A 25432-nucleotide genomic window follows, 5' to 3' on the forward strand; every position below is an offset into this window, starting at 1 on the left:
AGTATTTATCTGATGATTAGCATAAGGAGGGCTTAATTACATCTATGGTGATTCAAAGTAGTAAAACCATAAAACAAAATAAAAAATAAAAAAAACAAACAAAAAGAAAATCTAAAAGAAAAGTCAAAGGAAGCTGAATACTTTTTTTAGGCATTATACCTGCCAGGTCTCCTATCTCCTCTCCTTTAAGTCTCTTCATGTTCCCCAAAATAAACACTCCTGCCACAGCTCACTTTCACAGCCTTAGTCTTAACTCTGCCACTACTCAAGACTCTCTCTATTTCAGCCCCTCACCGAAGCGCTCTACCTGTCCCCAAGCCAAGCTGCTTTCCCCTCCTCTTTTCTCATCCTGGACAAGAGGGTGAGGTATGTGTGGGTGTCACAAAGCTGACAGGTCTATCTGGGCTCTGTCTACTGTGCTGGCTCTTCCCATTTCCCCTCTTCACTGCTGCCTCTACAGCTGCTGTGTATCCTACCGTGACACCAAAAACACACAGAGACACACACACAGAGACACACACACACACACACACACACACACACACAGAGATATCAGTTTACAGAAGGGGGTTGCTGAAGCCTGTGCACAGGGTCAAGCCTCCACAGAGCTGCATGCATGGTGTACGTTCTGGAACACAACACTTTGACATCAAAACAGTATTTAATTATTTTTTATTTTGGAGGAGTGCAGGAGAGAGAGCGACGGAGAGAGATAGAGGGGGAGACAGAGAGGGAGAGAGGTGTATGTGTCTTGGTGGGAAGAGAGCTATGCTTTTCCCTGTCAGTTCAAGGAAAGCCTGTCAGAGTTTTTGGATTAAATGCCACTCTGCAGCAACGTACACATAGACACAGACACACACAGACACACACAGACACACAGACACACACACACACACACACACACACACACACACACACACACACACACACACAGACTTTTTAATTATGTGTATACGTGTGGTCATGTGTGTTGCTGTGTGTATGTGGCTCTGCAGCGGGTAATGGGTACAAACAGCCAATCTAAAAAGCAGACTGTCACGTAGTGTGTTAGCCATGTAAAATCTAAAATCTGTTTCCTGCCACCCATCCATAACAGGCCAGCAGCTGTCAAAGTCAATGTGGTCCAGGCACACGCCGTCACTGTAAACCCTATGTAACACATTTCTCATTTGATATGCCTCTCAGCCATTTGCTCTCCTGAGCACACAAACAGCCGTTTCCACTCTCTCACATATACACACACAATCAATTTACACACACACTTACACACCCAGATTGGTGTTGTGTTTTCCCCTCCTGCTGGCTGTAACAGGTGTGGTAATGGAAGTGGGGGGTCGGAAGTAGTAAACTGATCCAGCCATGAAGTACCATCTCCACTCCCTCTCCACTCTTGCCAAAACATCCCCAGTCCCACTGCAATCCTTCACCTCCTTAAGGGAAACTTCCAATCAGTCCAGCATATCCATGCACCCTAGCCTCAGGATATGAGGCTCTAAAGCTAACTAGAAAGTATTGATCACAAAGGGTTAATGAGACCTTTTTGCTGGCTATGCTTTTTTTGAGACTGGAAATGCGTGACTCAGCCAGTTAATTGATACAAATTGGTAACACACGTAAAAACTTGACTGCTGCTGAGGATTTAATACAACTATTCTACAGCCCATGGCCTTGTGTTTTGGCACTTAAAAATATACACAAAGGTGCAGTAAGTCTGAATGAAATCATGACAATAGCTCCTCAGTCAGTCAGAGGGGAGCACAGTGCCACAATGAATCAGTGCAGACTGAACTAGACGACCAGAAAGAACGCAAACTGGTAAATCTTTTATCTACACTGCAAGTAAAAATACTGTGTACAATAAGGTTCAGGATGCCATGACATCTTTGCTCCAATATCAATTATTCAACATCGCCTTTTCCAACCCTTTAATTATACATCAGTGTTAGAATAATAACAAAGGCTAGGGAAGCTCACTGTGTTCCTGCTGACAAAGGCCATGACAATGAAACCGGATGGGGGAACTTAAGCCTTTAGGTAAGAGTTGGGAGAAGACGGAAGCAAAGAGGCCTTTGGGCTGCTTTCCCCTGCTGTCGAGCTGTCATTTATGATGTGTCCGCCTCACCCACTGTGTGATCAGAGATCAAAGGGTTAACTGAAACTCTGGCCTATAGCCCTGTGCTTACATTATTCAACAGCTTGTTACAACAGCCTGCTCCCTGATCTCACACACAGGGAGACCGAGCTGGAAACTCTAGGGATGGGAACACTGGGGACAAAAAGCCGGATTAAGAAAAAAGGGATGACAGAGAGACCGGGAGGCTGGAGAGAAGAAAGATGGGAGAGAATGAGGGGTAGACCTGACGGATGGGGAAAAAAAGGTGAGGCGCGGAAAAAAATTGGGGGACTCAGCAGGATGACAAGAGGTACTGAGAAATGGCAAGGATGAGAAGGTGGTGAAAGATAGAGAGAAAGCACAGGTGGGCAGAAGAGAAGGGCTGTCCATCCAAAATCTGCCTGTTGCCAGGGGACACTGATCAGAACCCCACACCTATGGACGTTTAACCTTTGAATACATACCTAATTTGTCAGCTCAACTTCACATTTTGTCTGAGGGAATCAGAGGTTTTTAGAAAACATCTAGAATGTTTTATTTCTGAGGCTTTTCACAGCACAGTGGCAGAAAATGCCAGTCCATTTACATGTCAAATATGATGAAACATTAAAGCGAGAGAAGACTGTTGGTGCTTTCCTGACAAAAATGTCTAAATCCATCCCTTTCTGTCTCTCATTGTCAATAAGAGATACCTGAATATTGGCTGGTAGTGTGTTCAAACAGGTAACATAAGCAGTATCAAATGGCTTTACACTCTTCTGAAATAGTACTCAGACACACACTCACACACGTGCAAAACAACGAAGCAAAACAACATCCATCAGATGAGCAATGAACTGACAGTGACCATGTTTTGGGAGCGCCCTGTTTATAGTCCCAGACTCGCGCCACTGCTCAGTGAGCGGGCTCCTTTGTTCATTAATTGATTGGCCTCCCCTGCTGGGCCTCAGTAACTAGGTTACACAGATCCATGAAAAGAAGAGGATTGGCCCCCCTGGTGAAAGGCGGAGGACAGATAGACGACTCCAGGGCAGGAATCCGAGTGTTAATATAACTAATGGAGTGAGGACGACAGTAACTTTATTGAAATCACCCTCATCTAATTAGAGCAAGCAGCTGATGAGAGCAAAAGAGGGACGGGAAGGAGGCTGGATGCCATTATGCAAGGGTGATGTCACCGTGGTATCAAGTGAATGGGCGAGGCTGAGGAAAGGTGAAGTGATGGCTGAGAGAGAGAGACAGCATGATGTTCATTATCCAGCTGTCACAGACACTCCTAGTTGCACTGACAGGAACTTGTAACATCCCATTACTTTGCTCACTGTCACCTCTTCTTCACCCAACAAAGAAAGGGTCGTTTTCCTTAAATAATGGAGGCAGGTTAGGGAAAGTGCAGAGGTTGTTGTCAACATCACTCCCAGGTCACAGAAACGTTTGTTTGAACTGAAGCACCAGGCCACTAGTACCATGTCACTTGATAAAACTGAGGAATCTCTGGGACAAGGGGGAAAGCTCAACGGCTAGAAACACGATGTACCTACTTTGCTGAAATGTGAGGGCAGTAAAGGCAACTGTTATACTCATTACCAGAAGTTTGACCTTTTGTTTATCCATAATAAGGTCAGAAATAAACAAAGATCAGGATAAAATTGTCATTTAAAAGTTATCAAAACTATTTGTAGATTCCACTCTTACAATTCATTCTGCTTATTTTATAAACTGACCTGTCATACAGTTTGTCTATGTACAGAATGAATTTGATTACTCTGACTCCTGGGAGCTCATCACTTGCTGATTAGATCTGATATCTGAGGGTGAAAAACTATTTCGTTAATTAGTTTTTTAACAGAAAACAACCAAGTCTAGAGCTTGAAGCATTGGGGAAAAAAACTGGCACCCTACCGTCAGCAGCACAAGTGGGCTGACCTCAGACAAGCCACCACGTCCAACGAAACCATAACCATCAACCAATGTCTTTGAAAACAAGAGGTTAAAGATGGGACTGCTCAGTGGGAGCCCCTTTTTTTTTTGCAATGGAATAGACTATACAACAAATTGTAGAGGTTGCCATTGGTATTTTATTTAACAATAAGCGATGCAAATGAATTACTACAAAGTTTGCCCCTGCTAAAGGACTACTATGACTCTAAATTGAGATTTAAAGAGGTATAAAAAGCTCCTTGCAAACAGTAAATGTCTCGCCCAGCTATATAACTCCTCCAATAACAGAGACAGAGGCATGCTGTGCCCACCCTGTCTGCACAGGGCACAACAGCTGAACCAACGGAGGATCTGTATCTGGCCTGCATACCTCAGTTTCTACCAAACAGTTTATCCCTCAGGTGACAGGACTGAGTTCACTCCACTAACAGAGATGGACACAGACGGGCTGGGTGGTGGGCAATGTGACACTATTAGCCGGACGAATATGGGCACTATGTGCGCTAATGGCGGTGTGGATATCTTTGGCTATAGGTCAAAATCCAACACAGAAATCAAACAAGGCTGCAGGCAGCCTTTGAAAAAACCTACTAGAGTGCAACTCTGCAGAAATTTTTGCTGGCATAGTACTTCTCAAACAAAGTGGCATGTGACAGTTTGCAACATAATCTTAATATATTATTTGATCCTCCCATCCCTGAGCGATGGAGTCATAATGCATTACGAAATCCAGTGAAGTTCAAGACCCTGAGAGACAGAACAGTTGACCACTCCTCATAAGAGTAGACTTCCAGGTCGCATGAGGACAGCGCAGTGGAGATGAGATTAATATTTCTATCACTAGTAGCCAGAGGGAGATAGAAAGAAGCAGAGGAGTAAAGGAGCAAAAATGAAAAATAAATCCAAAGCATTTCACTAGTATTCCTTTAGACTTCAAATGACCTACTCTGCAAATTGCAAGAAAAAAAAAAAGCAGTCCACCTCCTCTCGACAGCCGCTCTAATGGTGTTGTCTTTAAAACCTTTATCACTAATTCATTACTTCTGATTTTCCAGCAGCAACGACTGAAGCTTTGTCTTCAGTCTAAATGAGAGCCAGTGGCTTCAGGCCCTAATCACTCAAACCTACTAACAGCTTTCCTCAGGGGAGGATGAAGTCAAAAAACAGCATTATTGTACCAGTATGCCATTTGCTATGTGTGCAACTTCAAATTACTTTCATTTCAAGCTCTCAAAGATGGTGATTTGTGGAATGGGTAAAATGTCAGGCAATAATGAATGCTGAGGTTTCCCCCATTTGTCCCTTGAAAGTAGATGCCATCAGCTGTGCAGCGGCAAGACATTCAAAGAATATGCCACATATTCAAAACAGGATTTTGAAGTAACTTTCAGAGCCCATTCAATCAATGAAAATCCTTTTCAAAGGGGAAAAAGCCATTTTCTTTTTATTTTCCTCTACTTCTCGCTCCACCTCGCTTCCCACCCACCTCTCCCCTAACACATGGAAGCGTACACAAGTCTAATTAGCTGTGTCGTATCCCTTGATGACTCCACCATTTCCTCTCACTGGGAAGATTATCCACCAAAACACTAATATCAGCATCCACATCAACACAATTAGGTGAAGAGTGAAATGTGAGGCATGTTGTCACATCTCCCCAGCTTCATTGGAGTAGACAAAGGAGAACATGACGACAGACAGGCCGCTGTTTCTGCAGGTTGGGGAGGCACTGAGCAGGTGTACTTAGAAACCCAGACTGTCTCCATGGGATGTGGTTAGAACTTGTCCTAGATAATACAATATGGCCAGGTTTATTGTTGGAAGTAGAGGTTAGAAAAGGAGCTCAAAGTCCGGGTTAAATCAAAGACAGACTCCTGTTTTATTTTTTCCCCACTTGGCTTGTCTGATGATTAGAGTATTAGGACGTCTGTCAATCATTAAAAATCTACTCTTGGGTGTAGAAAAAAAGGGTAAATTGAGTTGTTCTCGGTAACTCATCTATGTGTTTATTTAACTAAATTAATAAATATTTTTCATTTAATTTTGCTTAGTTCTGATAACCTTTGTAGGGATATATGGATCTTTCAGATCAAGGTTAGACCCTTATACTGTACCTAATTGATTAGATTAGACTGTCAGTAAAAGCCCAATATCATTAGGTGAAAGCTACCCATAGAAGAAATGAATGGAATTAGGATACATTTATAGTTTGATATGGAGCCTGCTGAAGACAATCCATGGTTTGAAATTGTTTCCAGATGCTCTGTACTTTCAACTGTTGCATTTTCTGGCCACGATTTGTCATTCTTTCAGTCAGTCTACAGGCTTCCTACCAGTTCTCATCAGCCAAGCCACCACCCAGGACATCCCTAAGGTCGCAAGTGAACTTCTGTGACCTTAGGGTGAGGGTGCTTTCTCTTACAAGAAATCTTTCAGCAACTACTGGAAATTATTCTATGCGGAGAACACAGCAATGCACTGAAACACAAACAAAGAAAAACCCACAATTCCCCATGGTCCTCATGCTGTTTAATAAACAGTAAGGATACATTTCTAGAAGAACAGTGAGTATGTGTCATTTGATGGAGAGAAGAAAAAAGAATTCTCTCTCTCTCTCTATCGCTATATTTTTTTTTGGCAGGTCAATCTATAAAATTACATATGAGACTAAAGAAAAATCTAAAAAAGAAAATCTAAAAAACAGAGGAACTTTTGCTGCATAATGTTCCACCATAATCAACATGATATATTACAAAACATGACCAGTTGCACTAATGATGTCATTAATTACAAAGGCACACTTTGTCATTTAAATGTAAACCAGAAAGTAGCAGCCTCATCATTAAAACTCAAACACTAAACTGGAACCTGCTATGACTCACTCATTAACAAGACATAAACTGCCCTAGACAGAAACTCAGTCTGACCTCTTAATATTTGCTCATGCCATTTTGTTTCCATCATGAAGTATATATTACATACACTGTATTATATGAAGCTTAAACGATTAATTGATAACAACTGACAACAACAGCAATTCAGCTAGTTCCTGCTTCTTAACTGCAAAGCTTTTCTTTGTCATATACAAGAGTTAATTCAACAGTTTCGGGTTTTTGAAATGTTGTTTGGACATCACGGAAGACCTTGGGGTTTAGGAACATACGCCAAGCATTTATGACATTTGTGACATTATAGACCAAACAATTACTCAATTAATTGGGAAAATAATGATCAGTGTAATCAATAATGAAAATAACTAAGTTGCAACCCTAGCATTACATTATGCAGTTTAATTAGGGCTGGGTTATATGGCCAAATAGTTTGATCTCAATTTTTTTTACAGTGTTATGGAGGATTCACGATTTTAAATCGATTTTTTATTTCTGTCTACATAAACTCAAGCCAAAACATGTTTCAAAAATAATTTTCTTTATTAAAAACTATACACCATGTATATGCAATATCAACAAAGTACAACAACAACAACCTGTCTTGTCAATTGTGGTGACACTGGAAAATTAGGCAGCTAAAGTTGGATGCTTTTTAGATGTGGTTTTGGAAATGGGATGGGGGCTTGCATCAGAATCTTGAAAAGACACACATTGCAGCTATTCTACTGCATGCTTTTGTTTCAGGTGCTGGAGCGGGTTTGTCATGCTGTTCCTTTTAGTTCTAATAGAGTTTTTGCAAACCTTACACAGCATAGTGGTCTGTTCCAAATCGGACCCTGGAAAACCGAAACATCTCAATATCACTGAGACAACATGAATACCTTTCTTTGGTACCATTTTGTTGTAGTTTGCACCTGTGGCTGCTGTTACTTAAGCTCATTGTTTATCAGCAAACCTCAGACATGTAGGCCTCTCCAAGGAAATGGCAACAGACTACGTTACTGTTGTAACTACATCGAACTGCTGATGCTGGCGTTTGGGTAAGAGCGGAGGAGGTACTTGATTTTGTATTTTAGGCATTTTTCAAATTGTTCAAAAACAAAAACTTGAATTAATCAAATTAATTCAATATATTGCCCAGCCATACCTATAATGTATATTTTCCAAAATAAAATACTAACTGGTTCTTTTAAGAAAATGGCAGACTTAATATAAAGTTTGTTTCTTAAAGTACCAAATAGTTGTGTGACATGCCACAGTGACAACTTAAAGTCCTGCCATGTATTGTGATATTAACTAAAATATCCCGATCAGCCTTCTAAATTTGGTGTTGCTGGATCCTCGCATGATGTTTTCATTTAAACCTTCCAACCACCTAAAGGCTCCCTGGCAGGGAAAACTTTCACTGCACGAAGAATACACACGGACAGGAAGACAGAGATATCCTTATGATCGGAATAGCTGTCAACTGACAGTAGAGCACACAACAGATATTTACAGCTTTCTTGAAACATCTGTAAGCTCATAAAGGACTGTCAGGCAGGAAGGATAAACAACATGCTTACTAGCATCTCATACCCCCATGCCAACCAGGCCTGTCAATCTCATGAATCAAGCTAGAGGCTGCAATTCAGATGTGGATGAAAGAAGTCTGGTGCAACAGCCCAGCAAGCAGCGACTCCACAAGTGCAAAATATAGCAATTTATTGCAAAAGACAAAGTAGAGAGTTTAAGACTCAAAGAAACACAACAAGAAAAACACAACAAATTCTCAGCTAATTGAGATATTTTGCTGCAAGAACTTCAGCAAATCATTTACTAATAGCTTGAGCAGCAAGTTCAAAAATATGTAACACGAGGAAAAAGAAGAGATGAGAAATCTGCCACTGAACAGAAGTGTACAGAGCAGAGCAGGGAAGAAAGCACGCAAAGTGGAAAACAAGAGAGCTAGAACAGAGGAAATCTAACAAAAGACAACAGAACATAGTCAGAACACAGTGGAGCCGAGCACAACACACCAGAACAGGCTGTAATTGTGTTGTGCGGGACTGACCCCAGCGCATCCCAGCAGGCACTGCATGATGAATGGGCCTGGCGATGACTACATCCCACATCCCTCCACCTCCTCCTCACATGCTCTTTTCTCTCCCTCTCTTTGCTGTCGCCACTATTAGCCCTCCTTCTGTCCCTCCCCTCGCTCCCCTGCTTTCCCCAAAACCATACTCTATTCAGCTGCTGCCACCCCACAAGATTAATTTGCATTCAGTGCACTTAGTCCTCGTATTGTGCTCTGACACAATGACATATTACAGTGCACAGCACACCTATTAAACATATAGTCTATCTTGAGGGACGACGCTTTTTCTTTTGCAAGATGGTTATGATAGAGTACAAATGTGTAGAGCAAGAAGCATGAGGGTACAGCTTGATCAGTTACGAACACAGAGAGGCTCTGACACACGAGTCACAGCGGAATCATTACAGGAACAGTTAGATAACCTCGATTAATGATTCACTAGACCTTAACTAATAAACTGGGTCAGATTGTGTTAGCAGTGGTAGCAAGAGCAAAGAGACCTTCAGGTTAGGCTGTGTGAGAGGGAATAGCAGCAGCGAGAGCAAGACCGAGGAGTGAGCAAGAAAAAGGAAATTAAAGAGGTGTTGGTGTTACTCCACTATAAACCCTGAGGAAAGACATGCATGGGAAATGGGCTTTTTCGTCCAGCTTTCTCTCCTCGTGTTGTCCTTCTACTGTTCCGTCGTGCCCATGTCCGAGGGGAGCAAAAGAGGGAGACCAAATTTAATTTGCTCCACCGTCTCTAGCCATCACCCTTTGTGCCAGGGGGCAAAAGAAATGGATTCTGGAATTTAAAAAGATGAGTGAAATAAAGAAATAAAACAGGGCACTCAGGAGAAGGCGTCAGAGACAATAGCACAGAGGGTGGCGGAGAGAAATGAGAGCAGAGTTTGAGGGGAGCGGAGTGTGTGAGTGTGGGGGGGGCAGGAAGCTGGGAGAGTGTTATGTGGGCCAGATATTAACTGTATGGTTATCATAAACCAGCTCAGAGGCCGGGCCATCTGTGGAGGCCACAGGGTTACTCAAACAATCAGATCAGGGTGCTGATAGCAGCCACTGCTGCCAGTACCACATCCAAACATGGAGGTGGCCGAGGGGTTAACAACCCATTACCTCACCCTGCTGCACTCCCTGGGGAGACACAGTATGGGGTTGTGGCAGCAGTGTCTGAGTCGTCCTAAGAGCCCAAAGCACACCTTTGGGCTGTTACTCAACAAAGGGGAGTTCAGCAGAGTGACATCAGCACAAACATGAAGCCTGTGTGCAGGAGGTAGGTGGGAGCAAAGAGTGTTGAGGATGGAGACTATGGAGGCTGTGGACTACGTGGGAGTCACATTACTCCCTTCCAGCTCTTCTCTACCTGTCACATAAGCACTTTGAGGACTCAACAATAAAGCCAGAGCCTTGACAACTTCAAATGCCTGCTTTGCTGGGGTAGATCAGAGGCAACAGAGGGATAAAGGAAGAATAAAGGAGGAAGGGGAATCTAAAAAGCATCAGACTTACTCAATATGTAGCCTCAGCATTGTGTTGTGGGATGTCTTGAATTTCATTATCAGATTCTTGACTCAAATTCATCCTCTGCTCAGTCCCACAGTAGAAGAAGAAAAAAAAGCGGGGGGGGGCTGTACCCCGGCCCATTGAGAACCAATGAGCTCTGGTCGAGCTACAGCAGAGAGTTGGGGGCCATTACGGAGAGAAAACAAACACAGACCTCTGGCCAGGCACACACTGCGTGGCCCAGACACCTGTGTCCCATTCACCAAACATATCCGGCCACTTAACACTTCACAGAGGGGGTAGGGTGTTGTTTGTGTTTGCAGGCTTTCACATCCCACTATGGTTCCCTTAGTATAGCTTCTTTGCCCAAAAAAAAAAAAAAAAAACTCCAAGCTTCTCTGTATGGACCAAATGCTTGTGGCTGTTCCAAGTCCCACTGCAAGCATCCAGCCGTTACACCACCTGACCGTCACAACTGACCCCGTTTGAAGCTGCACCCACCCTCTGAACAACACTGGCCAAAACCTGGCAAAACAAGCTCATTCATCCTGCTGTCATTTGCAGTCTCCAGCCATCCTCCTGTCTAGGTGCCCCAGCTGCATGTGGACTGACCTCTGGGTTACCAACACCTGTCCTCCACAGACAGGGACAGGCGTACACACAAACACCAACACACACACACTTCTCTACCACCCAGGATGGATGAGAGACAGCAGGCTGGGCAGACACAACACCACCTCGGATCAGTGGAGGGATACACTTGGAGCTGCCAGCAGCTAAACCTTGGGTCGGCACCATTACAATTCTTTCCACCTCAGCAATTCAAAATGGAGAGGAGGTATGCCATCAGCTGAGGTCAGTTTGTTAAGGTGGATTCTCAATGCCTCGATACAATTTAATGAATTGAAATGGAGATGACCCATAACTCTGGCAATGCACTCATAGTTTCCACCCAAAGATTAAACTCGATAGCAGGGCTGAGCTGTTTAGATATAGCGGAGGACGTTTGCATGCCACAAAGCTTTGTTTGCAGGAAAGCCAAATGCACTCACAGATGGAAGCCGACTGGACACCAGATGACTTGCTGTGGTGTGGTGGCATTGTCTGCATTGGGGCTAAGAGACTGGGGAGAGAGGGAAAAGAGAAGAGAACAGGGGCACTGGGCACCAGATGCCCTGTTAAGTTTACTCAGTAATGTTGTCCTGGTGGGATGCCATAATGCTCTGGCCTGATTTTCTCTCAAGCATCAGGACAGTGAACAGAGAGAGCATGTCACAGACGTGCCTGTTTTTATTGTTGTACTGTTGTCTTGGATAACAACAGTCTTTATCATCGCAAGCTAACAAACAAATTGTGAAACCTCTATGTGACCTTGTGTATGTGTTCGCTCCTCACTTTCTTCACAATATCACTGCTGATCATGACATGCGCGGTAAACACAACCTCTAGCTGGTAAACACTGAATATGGGTTTCCTGACGGCATCAGGCCACAGCTGTGATCTTGTTTAAGCATCGGGAAGAACAGTCAAATAGTGCGAGCCTAGTTGTCAGTTAAAAGGTGCATTTATATAAAACTAATTCACATCTAACAGAACATCTCAACATGACTTTACAGTCATTTTTAGAGGCTGTTTCGGGGCTCTTGTATTGTATTACACTATACAAAGACGTTTTTAATATGTTGTCTACCGTCATTGATACATATTAGAAACACCTCTCAGTATTGAACAGCACCACAAACTGTAGCCTCTAAAATGATTGTATAGTTGAATCACCACCTCCCTCAAACTTCAGTTTGAACAAAAATTGAATATCATAACCTTCAGGTGTACCTAATAAACTGTTAAGTGTTAAGTTAACTGAATGTATATTTTGAACATGACTGATATGATACTGAGAATATAAACACTGCACATGGGAAAAGTTAGGTGTGTTTTTAAGCAAGATATCATTTATAATATACAATAAAACGCCTGAAATTGCGCAAAGTATTGTTTCCTTATGTCTCAAAATATCTGTTTAAATATTAAACTAAGAAACCTTCCAATTCCAATTACACTCTAAATTCTCATGTGTACTTTAATAGAATTTGGTTCTTAATGATAAATATGCAAAAAGCTCAGACTTTCCATTTAAGTCTGGTTAATACTACTGTATATACAATAACACTGTATACAACTTCAGGCTTGCATGAGTGTTGGCGTATACATATCAGTTCTACAGAAGGTGACAGCATTTATCTGTGGCGCAGACAGACCAAACCGAGACCAACAGACAAGTGGGTAAACAGACAGACCCCACCTCCCCTCCACCTGTCTGCCCTCCACGCTCATATCAGAGAGCTTTTAGCACCAAGCCAGAGGTCCATGATGTCAGGCTAATGTCTAACACTTCAACAGACTGACAGTAACATTTACACATATGTTGACAGAACAGCCTTCGTCACAGATTTTCTGTTTTTTGGTAATAGTAAAAAACGCTGACCCCAATACAACATGCTCAGAGTTTTCTCAGTATAAATAGTATGTATGTCTCAATGCAACACCAAGGTAGCAAACACACATATCTCCAACTCTGTTCCTGAAAAAGAGGCTTCTGAATGGTTTAATGGACAAAGGAGAAAAAAAAAAAATCATATCCGATGACTGATACCACTTATGATGAGGACAGGGTTAGAATATCCTGCAGTGAAGTGGTGCGTTCCCATTACTGCATCTCTCCATCTCTGAAAATGGCTTCATTAACAGACCAGTACCGAGAGCTCCCTTGCTAAGTGTATGAACGTGCTGTACCCCAAGGATCCGCCGGAATGGCTGAGGTGAAGTCCATTAACACCCGACAGCTTGTTTTTTGACCACTAAATAAAACAGGGCATTTTTCTGTGTCAGCAGTAAAAAATAGCTTTTAGCTTAAGAGCTGGGGAGCACAAATTTCTGGGGTTGAAAACTCCACTCCAAGAAGTGAATTAAACCCCACAGATTGGGTTGCTGATACTGTATCATCACAGGTGTTGATCTAGACCCAGGCGAATTTGTAAATTGTCATATGAAGACCAATGTCATAGAGTCCTCAGAAATTCATCCACCTAGAAAACAGCTTCAAGTCGTAACTTGTCTAGAGACTAGCCAAGCAGGATCTTATGACTTTTTTGAGTCATCTAAGTGCCAATTCTTATTAAATGAAACTGCCACTGTGGTCCTAATCAGAATACAATGGAGGATAATGTACCAAAGACAATTGTGGGTTTTCCTAATGTGTCGTTCATTTTAACTTGTTCAAGATCAGAGTCTGCACCTAAATGCCTAAAATGAAATAAAATGTCTGTATCCAAACGGTGGCTTGGGGGTAATAAAGCCCAGGCTGTCTTCTGCTGGGGATAAATCCACATCTCACATAACCTGTCCTGCTCTTCTGGCATACTTCTTGATCCCTCAGGCAACCAGAGCCGGCTACCACTGAGCCAATGACATAGCTCTTATTTTCCCAGCACTTTTGCTCCAATCATGTGTCACCTGATGAAACGCTACACCCTAGTCACCATTATTCGTCTAGATACAGGAGCCTCTGGAATGTATCAGATTCCTGCCTCAGGGGGTAAGCACCTTGGAAACATGGTCCTACCTCCACCACCAAGCCCCCCACCCCGCCCTCTCTCTCTCTTCAACTATCTTTCCATTCAGCAAAATTCCACTAGAGGCCTGCTTGATTTACACCGCCTCATTGCCCATCTAACGTGCTCACATTTTTGATGTACATCACACAATAGAAGGACATGTGAGGGGCAGTTTAGAGTTTCAGGACCGTTTCTGCTGCCTCCTTTATTTCAAAGTCCCAGCTAAAGAGTAAACATCACAATGAATGCTATCCTTTGCCCAACCACTGTTGATGCTGGGTCACACTACCTTCCATACTTGAGAGTAAGCACTAGAGCTATACTAGAAATTATAAACGGAAAACTATTTTGTCCTAGTGCACCAGAGGTACAACCACTCTCAACCTATCTCCCCTCTCCAGTGAGCAACAGTTATGCCATACAGTCAGGCCTGTAGTATTGAGTATCTCCGAGTCACTAGCCTGCATAATTCAGTCTTGGGAATTATGACAGTGGAAAATCATTTCCCTGGGCCGGGGATAGGAGGCCGTGGCTAATCGTTCAGTAATCTGATCTGCCTGCATACTGTAGCATTCAGCCGGGCCGCTAGCCTAGCCAGCCAGCCACACATGTGGACACCCCCGGTGCCTGCCAACTATCTGATGGAGGCTAGCACTATTCAAAAACAACTCTCCAGGTTTTCCTGAGGATTACAGATGCTATCGGATCATTTGCTAATACTTGGTTGTGCTGTGCTGTGTAAATGTATTTACTCTGCTCCTGCTCTCCAATACCCCTCACGATAGCACAGCCTAAGCCAAAAAATGCCAGAGCCACATTCCAGGCAGAAAAAGGCACCTCAACACAAACTCATTACTTCACAAGCTACAATGGTACGATCTGTCTCTTGCATTCTGGCATATTAATCCAAAAACTTGGCTTAATGGGGAAACAACTGAGTGTGTCTGCAGGCTATTTTGGATACACTTCCAGTTGTAGATTCCAGTATCTTTTGGAGTCAGAGGTGTTGTAGTAGTATACGAATGAGAAGAGCCATAGGGAGTACTGTGGCACAAAGCCGTGCTTATAGCCAGCAGAGAGGCTTTTTTTTTGGGGGGGGGGGGTTGGAAAGATGCCTGACGTCTGCCCCACTCTAAAGAGAGGTCTGCCCCCCCATACACTCAGAGTGGCTACAAGCGGCACTGACATGGAAAAATACAAGAGATGGCATGTTGTTTGGGCACCGCCGTTCCCTACAGTCACCTTGTGTAGCATTGAATGTGATGGTATAGTTACTGCATTACAATTAAATTTTCATCCTCTCTGCGTGGAGATAAGTAGCAATAAAGCAATCAAAGCTAGGATTGACAACAAACAACGCTCCTCTCACTGTTCCCCATTCAAGCCTAAAATCTAAAATGATGAAATGTCTGTGATGATGTTTCATTATGATAAGCAGCCAAACACTGCTTGGTGACGCGATCTGTCATATACTATCGCGCCTACGGTATTTTATCAACCACTATGTGTAGGCTTTGTAACCCAGTCGCAGCATTTCAGAGACATATCTAAGTGAAGAGATGCTTATATATGATCAAATGGCTGCGGCAGCAGTGGCAGCCCTCATCAGCTGAAAGTGTTAGATCACAGCATGTTTGGCAGCCAGTGGGAGCAGTCAGATGGAGGGTTAGAACAACCAGACAAACAGTTGGCGTGGATAAATAGAATGCAACTTAAGGTTCAGCTCGCCACAAATTTGACAAACAAATGACAGCAACCACACTCCTTTTTTATCTAATCTGCAAATGGAATAAGCCCTACAGTTTTTTTTTTTTTTTTTTTCGTGTGGATGCGGGGTGGAACATGTGATAAACAACACATGGCTTGGGAACAGCAAAAAAATGTGAAGCACTGGTGAAATAAATCTCATGATACATAAAACCAGAGGGACAGCACTTTTCAGTTACAAGAATGTCTTCTGCAGCTGAGGCGAAATGCAGGGAAAGTCCTCATGACTTTGCCAAATACATTCTGAGCGTGAGTCATTCTCCTTTAGTAATCTCTTACTCACATAGGTGCACGCCTGCACGCGTGTACACCCCAAGGCAACAGATTTCAGGCAGGTCTGGACTGCCCCTTTTTTTTTTTTTCCCCTCTACAGATCAAGTCAAGTGTTTATAACATTTACTAGATGCAGCTATCTTGGGGGGGGGGGGGCAGACATTTGCTCTATCTCACACCACAAAGCAGCCTCATACAGTAAAGACAGATCTTATTGAAGAATAAACACTGCGTGACTGGTGCACTTTGCAGCAGCCACCAAGCCACATAAAAACTACATATTTAAACTATTAAAATTGAAGGCATCTCTTCAGACGGTGCCCCCCAAAGTGTCCTCGAAAAATTCAACGAGGAGCAATATTTGCAATAATCAGCCTGCAGAGGATTCCTACATAATATTCTGATGAATCTTGCCATAGCACAGCATGTCATCAGTGCTGATAATGATCCCAAGTTGCCCGAAATCCTAAGTAATGTTAAGGCAATCGTTGCATTCCCGCGGTGATCTGCCACCTCTTGTCATGTGCACTGCTGTTATATTAGGTGGCAGACAGTCGTATCGACCTTTTAATTGTAATTTGCGCAGAAGATCGTTTGGCCTTATCATCGCAAGGCTTGGCATATGTGGGTAAATTTGCCAGTTTGATGCTGACTTGTCAAAGCTAACTTGAGGCGAGCATTTGATAAGACTCCACGCATCGCGGCTGCTACAAAGTTACAAAAACAAGTTGGTACCGGACCGCATTACGGGATCCGGCTGGATAAAGGAATTCCGATATCGAACCACAGAGCAGAGCGGCCGGACACAGCTCTATCCTGAGCACAAACTTCGACGTGACCCGCTTCAACAATAACGCTAGCCTCCCCTCTCCGCTGCCACACGGACGAGCTGAAAAGCTGCACCGAGCCTCCACTATATCATATTATGTTTCCAGCCAGGGAGGGGGGGTCAGGCCGAAAAACTGGCCTCATTCTCCGTCTGCGCCAGACAACACTCACTAGCCCGGCCTGGGAGACCGAGCGGCGGTCCCTCGGTCGAGTACCGAGCGTGCGAAAACACCCGCGACGGAGACTTGTGTTGTGTGGATGTACTCACCCTGTCTGAGTCTGGGTGGTTTCGGGACAACGCAGGCCGGCTGGGTTGAATGCGGGATTGAAGCGCGCTGGGCGCATATAGTGGTCGTCGTCGTCGTCGTCGTCGTTTCGGTTAGCTGTCGGCCGTGATGTGGAAGCGGCACAGCGGACTCGGCTGGGAGAAATCGGGAAATCTGAGAATGCCCCTCTCTTTCTGCAGCTCTGTGCACCGGCAGTGGCCCATAACTGTCGACAGGAGGCGCCAGCGCGGCACTCTCTCGCCTCTGATATGCGCATACACGCATGCTACACAACTCCTGAAAGAAATCACTGTGCGATCATATTTCTGCAGGGGCTTATCTGCATCCGTGCTCTTCAGTAGTGCGATTAGAGCGGCCTCGTTGTGCTCTGTGTTATTACCCTACTCGGAATTGAATTGTGCGGTGATATAGGATTTATCCCGAAAGTTTTTTGGTTTTTTTTTAATGATTCATGTTTCTTAGGAACAGGAGCTCAGGGGCAGTCGTGATGATTTTGATTAGTCACCACATCATGCAGATTACACAACGTGAGTCCGTGCAAAATGTAGTCCTTTTCTTATATGTATCATCAGTTTTGCATCAATGGTTTTTTTAAATTAAATCAGTTTCCTAATAATACATCACTCCAATTTTCCGATAAGAAATATTATCATCGCTCATAGTACTCAATCATAGTGGCCTTGTGGTACTCATGCTTTGCTATAATTCCTCTAGAGACATGTCATTTTCTGATACCGTGCAACACTTTTAAGGCATATTTCAAACATCTTTTGAGGGTAATATTTCTGATAGAATATCTCTAAATGATTATTGCTACCGAGAATGAACAACAAAAGTAGATTGAGGACAACAAATAGCCTATAAATGAACAAGAAATATTAATTGAATCATAAATGAACAATAATACAGGAAATATACCTCAATTAAAACTATTGTCTCAGTGTACCGTACAGGAGCATACAGTATAACACTGTCAGAACCATCGACACCACTCTAAGAATAAAATTTCTTTGAAAGGAGCTCTGAAACGTGGAGCAGCTGTGATGTAGTAGTACACCTACAAAACCCCTGACCTTGTGACTCATGAGGTTGGTGATTTTGATTACAGAGTGGCTAAATCCGAGACAAAGCCGTCCTTCAAAACAGCTTTGGCTGTCTCATCCACATCACATGATAGAGGAGACAGGGTCACACGACTCATTAAGACAAAGAAGGCGATGCCCAGAAGGTTTACTTTGGTGTCCCACTAAAAACAGAGCAAGACTCAGACTGTGCTTGGCTTCGAAAGACACATGAGGAGGAGGAGGAGGCCAGTAGAGGTTGCGTTTTAATCTTTTCTCGCAGAAATACGATCACAGGAGCAACTGTTGATCAATGATCTGTGTCACCTAGCTGAGGAGCAAATGAGGCTGATTATACCCCCGAAGTCAAAGCATCTGACTCATACATCAGAAACAACGGAAGAGAATAGAGATGTTTGTTTTTTTTCCACATGGCAGTAGTCTAAAAGTACAGAAGACTTTCTTTTATGACCTAATGAGTGGCAGCTGCACTATGAAAGAGTTGCCAGCTCTTCAGGCCTGTGTCTAATCCTTGTCCCTTGACTCCACAGCCTCACCCTGACCTTAAATAAACATTAGAGGCTTAATGCCCATCCGTTATCTCAAACATCCTTTGCCCCACTAATTGGAGTTTCACACGGAAAAGACACCCTGACCTGAATCGGAACAGGTGGATAGATAAACTGTAAGTGGACTACACTATTGGCTTATAAAAGCTTGCACACACCAGCCAATCAGTCTGTCTGTCTCTCACTCACACACGCAGTGGTGGAAATAGTGCACACACCCTATACCTAAGAATGAGTTGCAGTACCACAATTTATTACTCGGTTACAAGTAAAATTCCTGCATTAAAATCTTATTTTAAAATTAATTAATTGTTTAAAATTAAGCAAATAAATTAATAAACGTAAAATTACTCAGTATGCAGAGTGACTCCTTTCCATAGGTTACAATATAAAATCTAGGATTATTATTACTGATGCATTCCGCATTAATATTTTCAATATTGTCAATGGTCAGTGGAGCTGATTTTGACTACATTATACGTTTATTTAAGAACAATGCATATTTTATGAGATTACCGTATGCTTTGTATGTAAATCTGAAACTGCAAAGGCAAAAGTAACTGATGTCCAATAAATTTAGCGGGGAAAAAATGAAAGAATATTTTCTTCTGAAATAAAGTGGAGAAGAAGTATAAGGTAGTATCAAATGTAATACTCAAGTAAAGTACACGTACATGAAAATAGTGCTTCATTGCACACAGTTACAAAATCATCTTTACACCTAAGCTGCCGGTGCCAGAGTTACCTTTGACATACAGCCAGTATTACTACTTATTTGAATGTGTTGCTTTTTCTTAAGTGGGTTATCTTGAAATAGGGCGACACCCTAAGGGGAAACGTGGCTCTCTGGCGCGGTGCATTGTGGACGGACACTCGCGTTGTTTGGCCCGTTTGGCTCGCACTCTGCAAAATGGCGACGTCCCTGGGATCGAACACTTACAATAGACAGAACTGGGAAGACGCGGTACGTTTAATCGGCAATACAGTGTTAAGGGGCAGGGAGTACGACTAAAACACACCAATTTCCAGTTACATTCCAGGAGCTAACATGATTGCAAAACTGGCCTGCTTGCCACTAACACGGCAGGTTTGCCTAATAGCTAGTTAACCTTCCGCTAGCTAGTAGTAGAAGCGTGGGTGCTAGATTCTTAGCATGTCGGCGTTAGCTACAATGTTAGCGATAATTTGTAAAAAAAAATAAATATATATATATATTACCATTTCCTCTGGATACAGCAGCAATGAGCTACAGACGTTGGACGATATCACCCAGGATTGTGCTCAAAATAAGCTATCTCGGTCTCGTAAATCTAAACGTGTGTTATGCCATTGTTAGCCGTAGAAGCTAATCAGGGCTAGCACTTGCAGGCTAACAATAATAAAACGAAGCTACGTCAAGTAACTGGCCAACAATTTCAACTCATAACTGGTATATGCAGAACCGAACCGGTCCTACACAGCACCATGTTATCTCCCGTTGTGTTGGATTTTGGCCTTGACAGTTTTAACTCAAAAAGATGCAAATGTAGCTTAGAAGGCGGCCAGAGAAAAGGACCAAACCTCATTGTTTGACGAGTATATCATAACTTGTCCTCCCCCTCATGGAAATATCAGAAGAACCGTCCACTGTGTTATAAACAGCTCCCAGTTCTATAAACAGATGTCTGTTTGCCATTTGAACCATTAGTGTTGTTTTCCGGTCATCTTATACACAAAACGGTCATTGTATTGGAAAACTAGCAAACTGATGTAACCTAGCATTTGAGCCAAGTTTAAGTTGTCACTTTTCAGTGTCATCAAACAACTGTATTTTTGAACCACCTTAAAAAAGTCCCTAACCATACTATATAAGGCAACAAATCAGTTTCCTCTCTTGAGGTTTGGCACAACAGGGCCTTTGGCCAATGTTGGTTTTATCGGGACACTAGAATATAAACTTTGGAACCCTAGACTATGTAGTTGACGTTTGTGCCACAAGAGCTGCTCATATTTAGGTGTTTGGCTGATGCTCTCAGTGGAATGGATTGAGGCAAGGTCATTTTCAGCGGCTAGCACTTGGACTGAAACAACATCCTTCAACAGATGGGAAAGTAGAAGTGAGCAGGTCCCATTGCACTCCCTGTATACACATGTAACTTTGCTAAAATGCCAAGAGTAGAAAGTGAAACACATATAACAGGCCAAGTTTCTGCTTTAGAAACTTAAGGGGTTTTTTTTGTTTTTTTTTTTTACTAAATGAACATCTGTTTTCTTATGTCCTCCAGGATTTTCCTATTCTGTGTCAGACATGTTTAGGAGAAAATCCTTACATCCGTATGGTGAGTGAGCATTACTCTGTCGTTGTAATGAATAGGGGCCATTTTTTAATAGTGTTGATTGAAATAAGGTGTGCAGATTTAAATTGTTCATGCTTTGTATTACAGACCAAGGAAAAGTACGGGAAAGAATGCAAGGTATGTTTTGTATTCATATTTCAAATCATGGATGCACACATATGCAGCACACAACACAGTTTAACTTAAAGTGGTATCACTATGTTCCATGTAAGAATATTTATACATTTTCATTCTTTGCCCATCAGATATGTGCTCGACCCTTTACTGTGTTCCGATGGTGTCCAGGGACACGAATGCGTTTCAAGAAGACAGAGGTCTGTCAGACCTGCAGTAAAATGAAGAATGTTTGTCAGACATGTCTGCTCGACCTGGAGTATGGTGAGTCTCTGGGACTGACTCCTTGTAATCTGTAAATGTAATTTGGCCTGTGTACATTTGTGGTTTGCTGAAGCGTATAGCTATGTGAGTTTAACCATCTTGTCACACTTTTTGTTTTACAGGTTTGCCTATCCAGGTCCGAGACACTGGGCTTGCTATTAAAGATGAGGTTCCTAAGTCAGATGTGAACAAAGAGTACTACACACAGAACATGGAGAGAGAGGTAAAGTTGTATTCTGATGTTAGCAAAAAATGTTTTTCCTATTTTAAACTTATTTTCATACAGCTACAACAGCTAACCCTAGTTTTAGGGATGTCCTGATAACTTTTCTTAGTCCCCAGTTTCAAATCCCTAAAATAATGAGTATCTGGTGAAACGGAGTCTAATCCAATTTTTATTGTAATTATTTTTCCGACAGTGTATGTCTTTTAAGTATATAATTGGCATGAGTTATATAATTTAGATATGTCTGATATGTGAATATTTTTGCATTAAGAAAATGCCTGCATCGCAGTTTTCCTTTTGAGTTTCGTATAGTAATTTGTATTGTCCACGGAGAGGAGAGTCATGATGAATAGTTGGCAGAAAGGTTTCAACAGGGTTTAGCTTGTCTTTATTTTCACAAAGAATAATATACTGGAAGTAAATGCTTATTTTAACCATCAATACCATGCTAGAGGTTTGGTTCACCTATAAAATTTCACTAAAATAGGCCTAAAACATATGTTACTTTCTACAAATGGGATTTGTCTGTCATTGATCTCTCATGTGTATTTGGACCTCTATGTTCCCAGATAGCCAATTCAGATGGCACACGGCCGGTGGGTCAGCTAGGTAAGGCCACCAGCTCTAGTGATATGTTGCTGAAACTGGCCCGTACAACACCATATTACAAGAGGAACCGGCCGCACATCTGCTCCTTCTGGGTGAAAGGAGAGTGTAAGAGAGGGGAAGAGTGTCCCTACAGGTGAGTGGCACTTCATGACACAGGCTATAGTTTCTGTGTCTTAGAGGTTAAACTTGGTGATGTAGGCTCAACAGTGCACGGTGGAGCTGATTGCTTCTAATCTTGAACTTTTTTTTTTTTTTTTTTTTAAATAATACATGAATTTTGCATTTATTTTTTGAGTAGTTACTGCCATAGGCAAAATAGCAATTGGTTTGTTCTTATGGGTTAGTCACTGTATTTTCCTTATATTTGTTACAGTGGTTGTACTGTCAGCATTTGCTCATTATGGTTCTCCTTTTTCACGCAGGCATGAGAAGCCAACAGATCCTGATGATCCACTGGCTGACCAAAACATTAAGGACCGTTACTATGGTATCAATGACCCAGTAGCTGACAAGCTGCTGAAGCGAGCCTCAACTATGCCCCGCCTGGACCCACCAGAGGACAAGTCCATCACCACCCTCTACATAGGGGGTTTGGGAGATACTGTCACAGATGGAGATCTCAAGTAAGGATTTCTATTTCATTACAAGCCCTTGCACAACTTCCTGTGGTCATTAAGACCGGGTTTACTTATTTTCTAGATATAATAGTGTCACTGACTGTACAATTACTGTTGACTGTTGTTACAATTTTAAACCTTTTATATCCAGTGTTTTGGTTCTATATTTTTCTCTGTTATTGCAGGAGTCACTTTTACCAGTTTGGTGAGATTCGCACCATCACCATAGTCCAGAGGCAGCAGTGTGCCTTCATCCAGTTTGCCACACGACAGGCAGCTGAAATGGCTGCTGAGAAGTCCTTCAACAAACTGATCATTAATGGACGGAGGCTCACTGTCAAATGGGGAAGGTAAGAAGTTGATCAAGATGGTAAAGGTTAAGCATTAGGGTGTCTGTCTCCAACCTGACCTCCTGACACTGAATCCACTAACAGTAGGTCATGCAGCTGTGCATTGTGTGGATTCAACCACGAAAAGCATCTCCTGCCACCTGATTTAATATTTTGTAGCTTCCATACACCTCCACTAAGCAGAGCCACTTGGGAGGAGAGATGGAGATTTTATAGTGATAATTTGTTCATTAACACCAAGAAGTATTCAGAGAGTAAGTGTGTTTGAAATTAACAGGATGGAGTTATACCACCATCACAGTCACAACAGAGATTAAACTGACAGCAGTGCCTTTAAAATATTTTTACAGACACTGGTTTGTCTTTTATGGTTTGTCTTTTTAAGGTCCCAGGCAGCAAGAGGAAAAGAGGGCATCAAAGATGGTGTCAGCGAGATGGGTACCAGACTTGATCCCGTACCTGGACTGCCTGGAGGTGAGTCTGCAAACACAGGCAGAGTTTGTGTGTGTCTGTGTGTGTGTCTGTGTGTGTGGACATAGCCCTGTGAGGTTAGTCTAATCTAAAGTAGTATTTAATGTCTACTTCTGAACTTTTTCTTTTGATCGTTGAATCATTAATTCAACCCTGTTGGTGTAATATACACTGACAACTGTGCAGGCAGAAATAGAAAAATGCTTATTTCTATTGAGAGTGGAAAGATGTAACACCAGGATTACTATTGAAGTGTGCTTCTATGTTTATAGTTTTACTGATTTCCCCGACTGTCTCTCTTTGTGCTAAAGCTCTTCCTCCACCACCATCTTTGGATGAAGAGGCTCCTGCAAACTACTTCAATCTGGACCCTAGCACCTCTCCTGCTGTCATGAACATTGCTCTGCCCCCACCTCCAGGCATCAACCCGCCTCCCCCTGGTAAAAGTATAACCTGCACCCAGATGCAGTTTATATCACATACATATTAAAATATGATATATATCAAATATAAATTTGCTAATTAAAATAATCCTTTTAACTTTATATTGGTATTAACTTTGGTATTAATTTTTACACATTTAATTAAAATGATTTTAAACAGTGAGAAAAGGTAGATGCCTAATGCTGTATTCTCTTTCTTTTCATCTCCTCAATCAGGTTTTGGCCCTCCAATGTTTCACCCCATGGGTCCCATGGCTCCACCTATGCCTCCTCCAATGAGCATGAGACCTCCTGGTCAAATCCACTACCCGTCCCAGGATCCTCAGCGCATGGGTGCCCATGCTGCACATGGCTCACGCCATGGTGATTAGCTGCACAAGTGAAATCATACTATGATTAGGTGTCATTCTTTTCTTTGAGTCAAACCTGGTCAGGTGCTTTCACTTCAGATGGTGTCAGTGGGCCTGAAACCTGCTGACTACTTCTTCCTGGAGAAATACACTGTATAGAAAACAGTTATTTCTTACAGGTTTACTTCCGATTTTTAGCACCTGAGTGCAGTGAATGAACTGAAGGGGCACCATCTGTGTCTGGAGAGACAACATCCAGGATCTTACCAGATGACTTTATCAGTACTCGCAGTTAAAAAGTACCAGAACAGCATCTAAACAGTGCAATTTAACCCATTAAAAGACTTCAAACATAGGAGTACTGACCAATGTGATCGGTGTTTATATATTTTTAAAGGGCTCCTGTGTTTGGAGCCATTGTACATATAAAAATATGTACTTTAGGTTAAAATTGTAAATGTCCCATCGTACAAAGTATCACATGGAGGTTAATTCTGAGAAACATTTTTAAACCTATTTCACTTACATTGACTTTTTCTTTTTTTATTTGACACAATCTTACAATTTCACAACATAAAGACTTAGTTATTGTAAGGTTTTCTTTGTATGTTGTTTTCACTTGTCATTAAAATGACTCAATTTTGTCATTGATCATCTCACAGGGCATACATTCATCATTATTTATCTGAGGATTTACTGTTGTGTGTGTGTGTTGTCTGGCTAGGGGAGGA

At 42.4% G+C, this 25432-nt stretch overlaps 2 protein-coding genes across 4 annotated transcripts in view; one reads left to right on the forward strand and one right to left on the reverse strand.

Moving 5' to 3' along the window:
- Positions 1 to 20488, reverse strand: part of ndst1a (N-deacetylase/N-sulfotransferase (heparan glucosaminyl) 1a) — a 42591-nt gene extending 22103 nt beyond the window's left edge. For 2 of the 3 annotated variants that reach the window (XM_040119447.1, XM_040119451.1), the window contains exon 1: positions 17273 to 17496. The gene's annotated coding sequence lies outside the window, so the exon portion shown is untranslated. Of the gene's footprint in view, positions 1 to 17272; positions 17497 to 20139 lie in introns of those variants that run through there. The other variant, XM_040119448.1, reaches the window with a different exon arrangement.
- rbm22 (RNA binding motif protein 22) lies at positions 19753 to 25360 on the forward strand. Its single transcript, XM_040119452.1, has 11 exons — positions 19753 to 19885; positions 21186 to 21239; positions 21345 to 21374; positions 21503 to 21635; positions 21758 to 21858; positions 22431 to 22603; positions 22893 to 23093; positions 23273 to 23437; positions 23823 to 23911; positions 24220 to 24348; positions 24568 to 25360. Exons 1-11 carry the CDS (start codon positions 19832 to 19834, stop codon positions 24720 to 24722), a joined length of 1284 nt encoding a protein of 427 aa, XP_039975386.1. The 5' UTR covers positions 19753 to 19831; the 3' UTR covers positions 24723 to 25360.
- The last annotated feature ends 72 nt before the right edge of the window (positions 25361 to 25432 follow it).

The sequence above is a fragment of the Xiphias gladius genome, chromosome 23 (assembly GCF_016859285.1).
Source record: "Xiphias gladius isolate SHS-SW01 ecotype Sanya breed wild chromosome 23, ASM1685928v1, whole genome shotgun sequence".
Taxonomy (NCBI): Eukaryota; Metazoa; Chordata; class Actinopteri; order Istiophoriformes; family Xiphiidae; genus Xiphias; species Xiphias gladius.

What these genes read in the sequence shown, in the direction of transcription:
- rbm22 (XM_040119452.1), top strand. Translation starts at nt 19,832, where the DNA reads ATGGCGACGTCCCTGGGATCGAACACTTACAATAGACAGAACTGGGAA. An exon ending in AAAATCCTTACATCCGTATG is followed by an intron (nt 21,240 to 21,344) that starts GTGAGTGAGCAT and finishes TTTGTATTACAG; the next exon opens with ACCAAGGAAAAGTACGGGAA. An exon ending in CGTACCTGGACTGCCTGGAG is followed by an intron (nt 23,912 to 24,219) that starts GTGAGTCTGCAA and finishes TTTGTGCTAAAG; the next exon opens with CTCTTCCTCCACCACCATCT.